Below are 15,274 nucleotides of genomic sequence, written 5' to 3'. Positions count from 1 at the left end.
CATCCCAATAAATGTAGCTCCATAGCCTAAAATTATATTATATTATTTATATGTATATAAAAATAAATAAATGTATATATGTTATAATAAATATAAGTATATATATATATATATATATATGCATATACATAATGCATGAATATATATACACACAGATACACCCATCTTTGGAAGTGGCAGGTATGGCTGATTTCCTATGAAGTTTGAAATTATGTTGAAGATGTTGCTGAAACAAATACTTGTAAATCAAAATACAGATTATTCTGCACCAGTCGGTCTCCTAACTTAACAAAATTGGTCAGTGGCATTTTTGCTCATGCTTCAACTCCTCTAAAGTGAGGAAAAAATAAGACCTTTTTTTTCCCCATCTTCTCAGGATTTACACTTGCTGTACATAAGAGACCATGAAATTTAATTTATGAGAACATAAATATTTGATACAATAAAATTATGCATGTAATTTGCAGGACTGTGATTTCATAGCTGTTGGAAGATCAATCAAAACTGTGAGAGAGACACCTGTGAGATTTGACCTTTCTCACAACAGAAATCTCAGCCAGACTACTGAACACAATATAAATTATTATTATTATTGTAGTTAATATGATGAAACAGATATATTGAGCCTAGATTTCAGGACCTAAATCATTCATTAGAATTCCTAAATGTAAAGCTATTCAGATAAATAAATACACAGATTTTAAAACACGCAAATTTGATATGTACTGTGTAGCCAGTGTTTTTATGATTGGGCCTTCTCTGTACTATCAGTTCTCTGTTCCCAAGCAGGAAACTACCTCAGAATTTTTCCAGAAAACTAAAATTCAATTTTCAACCATCAGATGTATGCAGATAAACTAGGAAATTGATGTTGGTTAAGTTAAAATCTGGGGTATGTTTATTTTATTCTGAGCATAAACCCTGTTATTTTTGGTTTAATTTGCAGTTCCGTTTCCATGGTAATTATGGCACTGGAGAAAGGGCACAAAAGACTTTTTTTATATGGTAAAAAATTAGAAAACATGGTGTTTGTGCAAGGGACAGGTGTATATTCTACAATATTTTTCAGTTGTTTCTCTCAGTCAGTACTGGAATCCTGGTATGAGCACCATCATGTCTTAGGGAGGAGACCTTTAGAGAAAACACAGGAAATTGCAGGAAGTTGTACTGGCAATCCAAAAAGCAGAATGATTTCTTCTTTCTTTCTGTACACAGTGAATTTCTAAATATTAGAAAGTAAGATATGCAGAAATAGCATCTTTTTGCTAAAAAAGGACTGTGCCCATATTCTACCTATAACCACCTTATTTAATTACTGTTTTCTTATGTAATTATCTTACTTCTAATTGCCATTTACATAAGCTTTCCCCACTCTCAAGATTTCAATCCTTTGCTTAGACCTTGACCATATGCAGTTGATTTAAATTTGTGCATGGTCAAAGAGAACTCTCTGATGAAGCTGATATGTTCAGTTTGTTTCTTCCAAAATTAAAACATGCCTGTGAGTTATGAAATGAAAAGCTATTTATTTAGCACAAAAATATGCACAAAATAGGTAACTGATCAGGCCAAAGTGCACATCCATCATGTGGGGAAAGTGAAGGGTAAATTCTAAGGCTTAATGCCTGCTAAGGTAGCTGGGGATCACTTAATGCATGTGTGTTTACAGTGAGTATCTGTGTTCAGGAGGTTTTTGGAGATCATACAACTCTTAGTCACACCACTGTATCAGTTACTGCAATAGATAAAGTGGAAGCAGTGAACACAATTCTTCAGGAAAAGGCTTTTTATCCATTTTAAAATCAAGCTAGCCGTTATACTTGCCAGGTAAAAAGAACAGCACAAATTCTTGAAGACATTCTGGCCATTAAAGACATTAAAGATCTGTAGTTTTCTTTCTCAACACTGGTCATGTCAACCAGCTGAGTAAGGAATTTTTGCATCCCTGAAGTCATTGGCCACCCAGGGACCAGGAAGATTTTATGTATGAGTCAGGAAAACTAGATCCTGTTTAAATTTCCTTTGTGAGAACACTGTTCTTTCACTGCTTGTCCCCTATGTCACCATGTCAACAGTGATATTATTTGTGTGGCATGTGTACATGTTAAATAGACTAGGACTAATCCCACCAAAAGCATAAGTTGTTCAGCTGTAGAAATAGTGTATTTGCATTGGTAATGTTAACAAATGGACAGCTTTTCACAAATTTGTAGATTATATTTAAAGTAGATCTATGTTCTTAGATACTATTTTGCACATGAACTGGTAGAAGTTAAAACCACAACTGTGGAAACCATCCAGAGTAAAGGCCCAGTATCCCTGTCAAAGTACCTCAGTGTAGGGGTCATGTTTTTCCAAAATACCAAGCAGTCCCAGCAGCCCTATGGATTACACTAGGCATGGGAGAATGGGAATTCCTTTTAAAAAATCAGTCCCTTTTTAATTTTTTTACTTTTTTTGGGGGAGGGGAAGTGTGGTATCTGTTTTTATTATCTAAAGGTTACCATAACCCAAGTCAAGTAGGCACTCAAGTCTGAAAATTCTGTTCTTAGAGGAATTATAACACAACAGTAATAATTTTTATTAAATACATAAATAAGCAGTTCTGGCAGAAAAAAAAAGAACACAGATCACATAGACTTTACTATGGGTTTAGAGAGAAAATTACTTCCAAAAAGGTCAGAACATGAGATTTAAAAAAAACAAAACCTGTGATTTTATTATTCATGCCATCTATCTTCAGTTGTGGCAGGCTTTTTTTCACAGTGCCCTTCATCCAAACCATAGATGGAATTGACTTTAAAATAGGGAGAAAAATAAAGAAAAAAGTATTCTCCTGTGCCCAAAGAGCAGAGTATATTTATGTAAAGAAAAGCATGAAAGAAAGGAGAAAACTCTGTGTCCACAAAGGTAAACATTTTAGGTGATTTAGAAATGTGGAAAGTTTGGTGAATAGTCTGAGAAAGTTTTATGTTTGCATGTATAATAATACTATTATTATTAGAGTAAAAATAAAATTATGGTAACAAATAGTGATACAGCATCATGTATATAATTTCCTTTGCCATAGCATTCAGATTATCTTAATCACAGCTTCTTTTATAATCAGAGAAAAAAAAATATGTTCTTCATTAGTTCTCTGAGTTGTTCTGCACAGTCCCTGTGCTGAATACTCAGTTTCCTGGTTTAGGGCTGTTGTGGTTTAACCTGGCAGGTAAACAGCACACAGTCACTTTCTCACTCCCCCACTCACAAGGAAAGAATTGGAATTTAAAGAAAGTAACATTCATATGTTGAAATACAGTTTAATAGGACATAAAAATAAGGTAGTAGTAATAATAAAAATGACAATAAGAAAATAATAATAATGCTATAATTAGAATATATGAAACAAGTGATGCCCAGTGATAACAGTGCAGTTGCTCACCACCTGTCATGATGCCCAGGCAACCTTCCCCCAGCTTTTTATTGCTGATCATGCTCTCATATGGTCTGGAATATCCCTGCGGTCAGCCGGGATCAGCTGTCCCAGCTGTGTCCCCTCCTAACTCCTTGTGCACCCCCAGCCTCCCCTCTGGTGGGGTGGGATGAGGAGCAGAAGAGGCCTTGGCCCTGTGTTACCAACACTGTTTCCAGCACAAATCCAAAACACAGCCCCCTACAAACTACTGTGAAGAAAATCAACTGTGTCCCTGTAAAAACCAGCAGAAGGGCTTCTGTAAAAGCAGGTCCATCAAGGCTCCACAGCCACTCTCTCCCAGCACCAAATATTTAAATTAAGATTAGAAAATGATCTTTCTGTGTGATCTTTCTGCAGAAAACAGTCTTCTCCCTGCACTTGGCAAGTTCATTTTCTTTAAAAAGGAAAAAAAAGTACTGACTAGCACTGCATACTCTTGAATATTTATTAAATTATATTTTAGTGGCAGAGAACATGCTCTTAAAAAGATTTTATAGCTGCATTTCAAATTACTAGAGTGTTTTAGGATATTTGCAATGATAGAATCTGTTCAAACTGCTATCATGTTTTAGTAGTTACCTCCCAAGATTAAAATTTCATCGTAAGCACAGACCTCAATACAATGGAAATTTTTATCTCAGCTAGAAATACTGTAACATAAAATTTAAGGAATCTGAAATAAGTTTTTTTGCATGTTTTGGTATGTAATACAAGGAATGATGCAATTGAAAATTAGTGTAATTTCACAGACATCTGGGCAAGGGAGTCTCAAAATTGTGTGCTTGTATCAATACAGTATCAGAATTGTTCAGTTGACTGTTTTGGGAATGGGAGGAAAATGGCTTTCTTTTTTTTTAAGTTGATAGTAACCCTAGTAGTTTTTGCTTTACAGAAATACAGATGATTAGAAATATGTACTTGCACATCAATTCTGATCACTGAGATACAAGAGTTCTGGAAAATCATAATAATATCCTTTAAATTATTTTTTAAGCTTGAAGATTTCATTTATTGTTACAAAAGCAAGTTATTGTACAATTTTTCAGAGAGTGCATTTTAAAAATCTAATAATTTTTTTATATTAATCTCCAAAGTGTTACCATTAAATCAGTGGCAAAACTATCATTGCAGTAAAAATGCAGAATCAAAGATTCTTGTACTATTTTTGTTTAAGTATTTATTCTAAATTCTAGCCACTTGAACATAGTTGTTTAAGATACTATTAGACCAAAACTGACTAATTATCCAACCACTAATAATAGGTTTTTTCTCTCCTCTTGCACTTTCACATTTTAATTCCTCTATTTGTGTGGCTGAATTCACTCTGGTTCCTAGACATGTCCAAAGGATGCTTGCATAGCTTTTTCCACTGGAAAAAGGAATGGTAGCCATTAGCAAAGGATAGGTAACAATCACTTAAGGAGAACTGGCATCTTCAATACCTGAGGTGAGTTTGTGTTTTAGCTCGTTCTGCCACAGTTACACCAACCAAGGCAAGGTTCCTCAACCTAAGCTCCAGTGAAAGGGTTTAAATTAGGGGATTTAATTCACAGCTGAAGCAGACAGAGAAAGCACACAGAGAGTTTTACAATAACCTAGGTGGAAATTGCTAAATTGCTGCAATTTGGTAATGCTGAATCTTATGCCCATGCAACTTCATGCATGAAGCAGTTTGAACAGCTAAGTAATCAAAACTGTGTAAACAAGTAAAATGAAAAATCCTTGGCTTTGCTGTGATAGTTCAAGAGTTTTAACTGGGTTTCATGTGTAGATTTTTTTTTCTTTTAGATCCTTCCAAAATAAAGATTCATGGGAAGTGGAATGTCAACAGACTGCTATGCTCACTGCTGGTGGATACCACAGAAACTGCACTCCTGCTTTGTATGGCCACTGCAACATCACTGGTTCAAAAAGTGATAGCACTTTATCTTCTCATCCACTTCACAGAGGCCATGAAAAGAAAATAGATTATAAATCTCCATTACCACCAGTGGGGTATCATTTGGGCCTTCCTGGGCCATTTCCTGAAGTGGGCAGAACAGGCAGCTTTCAGAGCCCTGCTTACAATGCGGAAGAAATCAAATTATTGGTAAGTAACTATTTTCCTGTAACACATATATTCTCAAAAATCCATCTGTGGACCAAATGCAGCCTTGGAGAAGCCAAAAATTAGATCACTTTTGTTGTCATTATTATTTATACAGTGCCAGCCCAGCAAAAATAGAAGTACCTTATCCTAACAGAAATGCTGTTTTTCTGGATATTAAACATCCCCTACTGAACCATAACTCTGTTATAATAATAGTGGTGATAATTACCTGCCATTATGTGACTGTGAGAAAGATTTCTACATTTTATTGGCTTCTATATTGGGGCACTTTGCTTTGCATTGCCTATATAAGAGCACTCTGCTTCAAGTGTATTTCCATAATACCTGCAAACTGACTGCCTTAAGTGCTGTTAGACAAATCAAGTTCCTATTTGATCTACATCTCTTTGACTGATGGAAGAAATCAGAAAAATCATAGCAACTATTTTCCATATGTTAGCTATTGTATTTGAAAAGAAACAGAAATTATAAGTGCTGTGATCCTTATTTTCCTTGAAGTGAAAGAGTAATAGGACAGCATTCTTTCTTTTTGTCTTCATAGTCTGGAGACTATCACTCTCCATGACAAGTGGGACAAGTCCCACTTTGCCTAGGACAACTTAAGAAAATATTTCCGTAATTATTTGGCTTTAGAGCTCCCCTAAATTTGAGATTTATCCTCTTTCTTAGTATTTTCTCTTCTACCTTAGGCTCTACTACAGGCCACTATTGTTTTGCACTTGACAATTAGCACTTTCCTGACCTCAAGCCACAAAACCATACCATCAGTAAGCAGTGAAACTAAGAATGTCAGTGAGGAATGAACTACAGGCCTCCCTCTGTCCAGCTGTGATGCATGGATCTTTGTAACCAGGAGATTCTCAGCTGCAGGGCTTTGGCTGAACCTATAGAGGCAGAAGAGGGAAGACTTCAGCATTTATTAGGGGGGGTTGACAGGCAATTGTACCTGGGGTTGTTGTACCCCAGTTCTGCTGTCTGCTTCAGAAACACATGTCCAGCCTTTGCTATCAGAGATGTGGCTGCTGCAGAACTATCTCCATAGTCCAGAACCTCACTTCTTTTGGGGGAGGGGAGGTGTGGTATCTGTTTTTATATTCTAAAGGTTACCATAACCCAAGTCAAGTAGGCACTCAAGTCTGAAAATTCTGTTCTTAGAGGAATTATAACACAACAGTAATAATTTTTATTAAATATATAAAGAAGAAGTTCTGGGGGAAAAAAAATGTGATAGGAGGAGCTGTAATGATGGTGTGCTTGTGAAGCAGGGATTGCAGGGTAGCCCTTCACTGACCGTGGTCCCATCAGCTTTGTCCCAGTAGTCTGAGAACACTGAGAACCATGTCAGCCCAGGTACTTGACCTCACTTCCATTTTATATTCTTATGTTTCACAGGAACTTGAAGTAAACAGCTTCTGGTTTCTTATGGCTTGAGATTTTTCCTCTTTAAACTGCTAATCATGAAAAGAGTCATTTGGACTTTCCCAGATGAGTCTGATAAACACCAGTTCTCTCTTCTGTCAGAAGTGTCAGACAAAGACATCAAATCACAAAGCTTCTGATTCCAGACAGCCTGGAAAAAATGTCCCTTCTGAGACACTTCTTCAAGGTTGAGGGAAACTATTTCCCAGCTGGCACTCAGGCCAGGGTCAATGCCAAGACTTTCCAGCTGGTGTGTGGGCAAACACATAACAAAACTGTTAAGCAAGAGATATTTCTCATGCAGAGTCTAGGTTCAAATCGGTGGCATTGCAGCAGGTACAAGTTCAGACCACTGAAATTAAATGATCACTCAGGCTGACATTGGATACCACAGCTTTAGTGCAGAAATCATTCAACAGTCTGTTACTCCAGAGTTCTGTGTTCAAATGCAAAGCTGTTCCAGTGAGGAGAAAGAGGGAGGAGAATACACAATATGTTAAAACAGAGTTCTTTGACTGAGTTCTGAGGTCTTCAGGGGTGTAGAACACAGGACCCATGTGAAATCTCCAGTATGTTCAAAACTTCAGAAAATCTTACAAGCACTAGTTTTCTGAAGAATATTTGTAGCACAAACTGAAAACATCAAATTTCCAGGTGATGTCCTGATACCTACCAAAATAACTCTTGGTATTGAGGGAAGAGAGAAAATAGTCTGTAGTCACTTTAGACAGTGACTTATGTCTCTCTCCTGGTAAACAATCTTCAGACAAAGATTAGTAAATGTTCCACTGCAACCTCTGCCCTTTCACATTCTTACTTAGAGGTGACATGTATAGAAAGAGTCATAGAAAGCTCAGCTGGGATTCACTGGAAACTCCCATAACCACAAAAATTCTTGTTTCAAGGGTTTCCAAATCTAGGGAAATACTTTTCCTTCTAAACAGTACTTTAGGGTGTGCTCTCTTTCTGAAATTAACAACTTCAGAAAATGATTGGTTGATCTTTTAGTCAAAAGATCAACCAATAAATAGTTTCTCATGTTTCTCTTGAGATGATAGACAGTTGTTTGTTCTGGCTTTAAGGCTTGGAAATACAAGACTTAAGCTGTAATAATTCAAATTTAAATTAGGCATTAGGAAATTTTCTAGCATTAGTATGGGAACTCGCTTAACAAATAGATTGCAATGAAAAGTTGTGGCAAATCTACCCCTGGACATCATTAGGAATTATTTTGACAGTCTTCATCCTACCCTGAGGCATGCTATAGTCCATGTCTCTCACTCCTAGGTAGCTAGGTAGCTATTTCCTAGCTACATAGGCCCTCTAAAAATCTACCTATGTCACTCAGCAATTTTCAAGGCATCTCAAATTTAATTTTCATATATGAGCAGAAGCGCGTTTAAGACAGCACCTGCTGCTTAACATGTATTGCAGTGTAGAGTTAGAGGAAACTGCTCCAAAACATCCCAAATTTAGTCATTGTGAGACTAAAATTAGCCAGACCAATTTCTACTCTTGGTACTACAAAATCTTTCCTGGAAAGTAGAAGCAGCTAAACATGAGAAGACTCTAACACTGGGGTTTGACTGCTCATGATTTGACCAGTAAATACTAAACTATCCCACGTGTTAAAGCTTTCTTGCTGCCCTGCTGAAGGTGCATCCAAGAATGCTGGGACAACTCATGGGGCAAGTAAGAGATTACCTCTAGGCAAATTAATTAAGCAGTTCTGTCTCTCTCTCTTTGAGAGAGCTAATTTCCTGAATGGCTCCTCCCCAGCAATCCAGAATGAATTCTTAACCATTTTGGGTAGTTCTTATTCAAGGAGAAGACATACTTAGCACATATTTAATCTATAGAAATATGCATCTCTGTCAGGTGCATTCCTTCCTTTCCAGCAAATGATGAGGCAGAAAGGTGTTTCTCATTACTGGTTACACCAAAGAAATATGAGATCAGCTGACACTGTAGAAATGAAAATATAGAGTCCTCCTTGCCTTATTACCCAAACAAGTTAGAACGAAAGCTTATGATGAACCCATCCCTATCCAGTTTCAGTTAGAAACCCAAAAGACATAAAAGCAGTAATATCTGAAAAAAGAAATTCAAAACCAAGGACTATGACTCTTATCTGAGACATGGATTAAAGCCCTTTGTTTGTGGTTTTTCTTCCTCAGAGGCCAAAAGTAAAGACAATAAAGAACAGAATGAAAGAACAGACCAGAGGCTTGGAATGCAAAATGCTGCTAACAAGGAATGTTGCCATTTAGATTTGCTTAGATAAAACCATCTCTCAAAGTGCATGAAACAATGCATTAGGGACCTATCTAAAATCATAGTCTGTGATGTCTGACCCTCGGGTAAGGAGCTGTGGGGAGCCATGACCTGCTTATTCTGAGTGATAAACATTCTTCTCTCAACTCTGAGGAAATTCAGAAATGTCTCATTCAGAGTTTACAGTGTATTTCAAGAAGAAACACATCAAAGTACCAGTTGAAGCAAAGGACATTTAACAGTTTGGGAAGATAGCTTGATTGTGAGGCCAGTCTGTTTCCAATCAGAAGTCACTAATTCTAAGCATCGTTATCCCGAATCTCTAAGAATCTTTTCTAACTAGATTTAAATTTTCTGAGACTGGCACCTGTGTAAATCTGCAGTCCACAAGGAAAAGTCTAACATGACATTTTTCTCTAGGTGATGACACCTCTAAATTTGTATTTCAGATTCAGATTTTCCCAGTTTCTCATGTTCTCACTGAAAGTATTTTATTTGCTTAGCATTGAATCAACGATTTCATTTCTAGTATTTAGTAAGGGGAACACATGGTGATTCTTTAGGAAAAGCCTCCAAATTCAATGTATTCTTCATAATACAAAAGCCTTCTTCAAATAATTTAAAATAGTACTAACAATTCTGTCACTGAGTCTTGACATCACGAGGAGATGTATTTGTGACCTAGCCCATGAAGGAACAAATGGCATGTAGCCATGGCATTCAGAATGTCAGGAAAAACTCTTCATATGGGAGCAGTGATAATTTATGAATGGGAAATCATGCATATGTTTATGAAGAAAATCAAAGGCAGGTGATGTCCCTCCATTTTCTTAAACTTTAGAGGATTGGTGTTCTTTCTTATTCTTGCTAGTACTAGGATTGAGAGAGCAGTGTTATGGTAAAAAGTGATCCAATACTTTTAGGTTTCTTATTCATACATGTCAAATTAAGTCACTTGATCTTGCCATAATTTTAAAACATTTATTTGGAGCAATTGAGAAAAGGAAGATTCTGCTTTTTCTGTGAATTTCATTTTAGGAGCCCTATACATCAGGAAGCCTCTCTCACTCAAGAAGGATGGCATTAAACTCAGAATTTATTTCCAACTATCACTCACTTCTGTACTTTGAAAAGAAAAGGGGTTTCCTATAGGAAATCTCTAAATTTCATCTCAGAGTCTGCTGCAAAGGGTTTCAATGGATTGGTGCTTTGGAGCATTTTTCTAGTTAGTATCTTTTAGCCTTAAAAGCTGCTAAAGAGCAGTTTTCAACAAAGTTAAAGTCCAAATCTGTCTCTAGTTTCTGTGGAGATAGGGAATACCCCATTCTGATACAGTGGAGCCTGGAGTAAAAATTTATGGATGCAATATAATTGGCCTTTTCCGCAGACCATCTGAATATTTGAATTCCTATTTGATGTGCTAACACATAAACTTCAAACATTTTTAAATTCTAGAAAAAACCCCTGAAATTCTAGATTAATAACTTAATCAGGAACAAAAACTATTTAAGATATGGTTTAACTAAGATTAAAGATGTCAATCATTTTTCCCAGTTTATGACAATATAAAAATAGAAGATTACCTCTCTTTTTATATTAAAGCCCCTATACTAGTTTTTTTCCTCTGCCAAATCTTAAAAATTCATGTCATAAAATTGCATTTATCTCTACAAAAAAAGCATTGAATGTATTTAAACAGGCATAGTATTGTTAGTAAAAGAAAAATTATTTCATATTTCTTTTGATAAAGATATTCCAATGAATCATCTTAGGTATTAGCAAGAAAACTAACAGAAATTGGTGCCTAAAAATTTAGAATTTGTTCCAACAAAGATTCACACGTCCTTAGCTTTATAGAACTCTGCATCCCATGACAACCATCTAAAGGCAGATTATTGGTATGGTTTCAGTCTGAGTCTACTAAATGCTCATTAAATGGAAAGAAGATTTTTCAGTGAATTACTTTCAGTGAAAAAAAATTTAGTACATTCTCCAGAATGTCGGGGCTTGGAGTTAATAGTTCTGAAATGAGCACAAGTTTTCTTCCTTTCCTCAGAAAGCATCATACCACAGAAGCAGAGAGCTAAAATTACAGGAGACAATCAGCAGTATCCAAGATAATTATACTCTGTCATTCCAAAAAAGATTATTGTCCTCTGCCCTGGTCTACATTATACAAATAACTAACATAATCTGTAGTTGATAGATTTTGGAGGTTCTGCAGCAGCTTAATTCTGTCTAGTGGGATATTTAAATTTTTAATGGCCAAGCTATATCCTAATGCTATGAATATCAGAGATAATCAAACACAACGTTCAGTCCATGTCCTTTAGGCACATGGATGCCTTTAAAATGTATGCCTTTAAAAATGGTGCTTTCTTGAAGAGGTGTAAAGCATTCTAGTGTTGTTAGCTGCTGTAGGTCAAGATGTTTTTCACATCTAGAATTTGGTAATGCAAACACGTTGCAGCACTTGCTGGTTTTTCCTAACCATGATTTTCTATTCATTGCTCAGTCTCCCCCTGAGATGTCCTTCCTTGCAACAACAAAAAAGTTCCTTCAAGAGGAAGAGAAACACGCCAGAGAATTTGAAGAACGTTTAAATTCACACCTTGAAGAGCTGCAAAGATATTCTGAAAATACTCTAAAAAAATATGCCAGGATGCAGCAAAGCAGGCATACTTAAGACAGTCACACAATTAAGAAAAGCAAACCAAGTAATCACTCATGAGTTTCTCAGAACTAAAATCTGCAACTAGCTGGTTAATGTATTTAGGCACAGTGCCAATAGCATGTATTTGTAACACCAAGTTTTCAAGAAAATCATCATTCTCCTACAGATTTAAGTATATTGTAACTTGACTATATGACAAAATAAACTCTGAACATATTCTAAAATATACAGGTGGGTTTTGCACAGTTAAATTGTGTGCAGCAGACACCCGGTTGCAGCACTGTAAATTAAGGTACTTTAAATTCTGTAATGTACAGAGGGCTAATAAGTGGAATTATTCCTTTGAAATTAGAATCAACAAAGAGAAATTCTCTAGATTGTACAGAAAAATAATAAAGGCCTTTAACCATGTCTCAGCTTCTGGCATGAAAAGCTTATCTATGCTCTGGTGGTTCTTGGCTGCCCTGGGCCTCTGGAAATGTTGTTCCATGAGAAGAACATTAAAATACCAAGCACATGTTTGGAAGCCACCCATATTTCCCCTTTTACCAGACCTATGGACTTCACCTGGAGTAGAACCTGATCTCATGCACTTTCTATTTAGACTTTAGAATTTTTAAAACCTGTGTTTAAAAGCTATTTTGGATTGAAGCTTTGTTATCATGTTGGCTCATTTTTAACTGTATTGGAACAGTGAGGAAAAACTTTAACTTCAGACAACATGTGATCAGTCTTAGGTAAGGCTCTAAATTCTTTACATTTTCCTACATCATAGGAAAACATTATATAACCAAGCAGAGTTAATTCAACTACATGTGCCGAAAATCTGCATAATATTGAGATTCCTTTTATTTGCAATTCACACTGAATTCTATTGCTGTGCAAGCGAAACAGAAATTACAGACACTGTTGATGAACCACCAATTTCAGTGAATGAGATACTGAAGAACTGCTTTCCACCATATACTGTCGCCAGCTTCCTGGGAAAATCTGGATAAAAATAATACCAAGCTGTCAAACTGCTCCCGTTTGTGAGTAAAAGAAGTCTCATTAATATTCAGGACCATGGCTAAAATGTAAATTGTTTTTCGATGCTATATTTCCACTAAGACAAAATACACTACATCATACTTACACAAAATACCAAGATTTTAAATACCAGTTTGGCTCAGCTTGCAGTAAAATGAGCAATGAAGATGAGGACAGCAAAGAACCTTTTACAGGAAAATTCAGGAAAATTACTAGACTCAGCTGGAGGAACAAGGACAGAATAAAAAGATGACGGAAGGACATCTGAACAAACTAAATATATACGTACCCTCAGCTTAGGGGGAGATGCAGTTTTAAAAGAATTAATGAAGAAATTCAGAAACCTCTGAAAATAAAGCTAAATTTTAAGCTGGGAAAGATCTGTTTAAGCAAAAAGACAGCAAAATACTGCCTTTCAGAAGAGCCAAATAAATAGCCAGCTAGCCAGTCTTTTGCATCTCTCAAATTCAAACATACAAGATGACAGTCTGCTCCAGATCTTTAAAGAAATGTATGTGTCTGCCTCCAGTTCAGGCATGAGGATGCCTCTCAAGGTATAGATCTGTGAGATGATGCAGAATGAGTGAATGAAATCATCAAAAAATTGATACGATGGGTTTTTTTCATAAAGCTTTTTAAGATCTGGGCAGGCTACTAATTTTGGCTAATAAAATACCAGAGTTAGTTTCAGCCTGGCTTTTGTGCAATGCCATATAATAAACTGCCTGTGAGAAGCACTGAAAACTGTGAATTACCTATATCTGAACAGCCTACTTGTTATTGTTACTGCCTGCTCAGAGAGCACTGTGCCACAAATGTGCTGAGACACGATGGATCAAGGTGCCATTTTTTAAACACCTACTGACCAGAAAGGTTGTCCTTCTCTTTCTCAACCAAACAGCAAAAGTTGCTCATCTGACAATCCCCAGCTTAAATGAGCCCATTGCTACCATAGTATAGCTGGAGCCAGGCCACTGGTTTGAATATACTTTAGTTGCATTAAAAGGCAGAAACTCAACTGAGCAGGTGAGAGGTTTCTGAAGGAAGATACATCTTCCTGATGTTATCACACCAAAAAATCTTTTTAAAGAATGATGGACAGCAGGAATAATAAAGACTGAGGAATTAGTCATTTATGGACACGGGTTGGACATGGATGTATATTATTAAAGAAGGAATAATCAGAAGGGTCCCAGGCTATAAATTCCTCCAAACACCAATAAAAATAAAAATTAAAAAAGGTATTAATCATTAGGCTCATTTAACAGGACAAGGTGCAACCTTCAGGAGCTGCAAATTGCCCAAAAATACAGAAAATGTCTATTCTACTTTGTGAATAGCAAGGCAATGGAAAATTTTTGTAAGCTGCTGAACTTTGATGATTTTTCAAAGCTGTACTGAAAAGCAATTTTTTGGCTCCCAGTTGAAAGACTTGTTTTAAATACAAAGAACAATGGTTCAGGCTGCCACCAGCTTTTTTTTTGGCTGAAGGAAAAACAGAGGTCAAATGCATGCAGTTGCCAACATGTTTCATCAAGATGTAATTTTGAAATAGTTGGTGGCATAAGAGCTGCCAGAGCATTGCTGTCCAATTCACTTCCAAAACTTTCTCAGAGGGGGCTGAAACAGCAGTTACTGAATACTAAGTAGCCATTTAAAATGGCTCACATGAAAGTTGGATATTTAGCACATTTTCTTCCATTTCTTACTCTCTTCTTTTATGTATGGAAAATTTAGGAGTATAAGAATGTAAGAGTGTCAGACAGTGGGTACTCTGAGCCAGTGTAGAGATGAATGCAAATGGCAGCAGCAAAACACAGTGCCAAATGAACCCAAAAAATGAACAATCACAGGCACGGCTCTTGCTTTTCCATGGGTAAGACTTAAACAAGGGCCAGTAAATCTGTGCTGTGATCAGAGACAGTACAGGAAGTGCCTAATCCCCAGTGTCACTGCTCTGGCTTTATTGTAGTGGAACTGGTTCTAATTCCTGGTTTAACAGCGCTACAACAGCACACAGAATCAAGCCCACCAGCACTCAATAATTCAAAGCTCAACTAAACACCACTGGCAGGAGTGAGAAGGAAGCCGTCAACAGAGCCTGCTGAATGCACGAGTCCCGGGTGACTTCACATCTATGGCCTGTCCTGCCAGCCATCAAAGCCTGGATTACACTGCCAGCTCAGGTATGTGCTGAACTCCTCTCTCTCCTGCTGCTCTCTGCTCCTGTGTCTCCCACAGACTCAACAGCTGGCAGAGCGTGCTGGGGAGAAGGTACTTAGCTTGTGTCATTCCCCTCTGGCTTTAC

General features: G+C 36.8%; 1 protein-coding gene across 1 annotated transcript in view; it reads left to right on the top strand.

Annotated features, from left to right (window-relative positions):
- Positions 1–12,248, top strand: part of DEUP1 (deuterosome assembly protein 1) — a 39,905-nt gene extending 27,657 nt beyond the window's left edge. The window contains exons 12-13 of the mRNA XM_077173987.1: positions 5,249–5,549; positions 11,779–12,248. Of these exons, the coding sequence (XP_077030102.1) occupies positions 5,249–5,549; positions 11,779–11,949 (472 nt within the window). The 3' untranslated portion in view covers positions 11,950–12,248. The remainder of the gene's footprint in view (positions 1–5,248; positions 5,550–11,778) is intronic.
- Positions 12,249–15,274: the final 3,026 nt, after the last annotated feature.

Source organism: Agelaius phoeniceus, chromosome 2, assembly GCF_051311805.1.
Source record: "Agelaius phoeniceus isolate bAgePho1 chromosome 2, bAgePho1.hap1, whole genome shotgun sequence".
In the NCBI taxonomy this organism is placed as follows: Eukaryota; Metazoa; Chordata; class Aves; order Passeriformes; family Icteridae; genus Agelaius; species Agelaius phoeniceus.
This window is presented reverse-complemented; position numbering and strand designations above follow the sequence as displayed.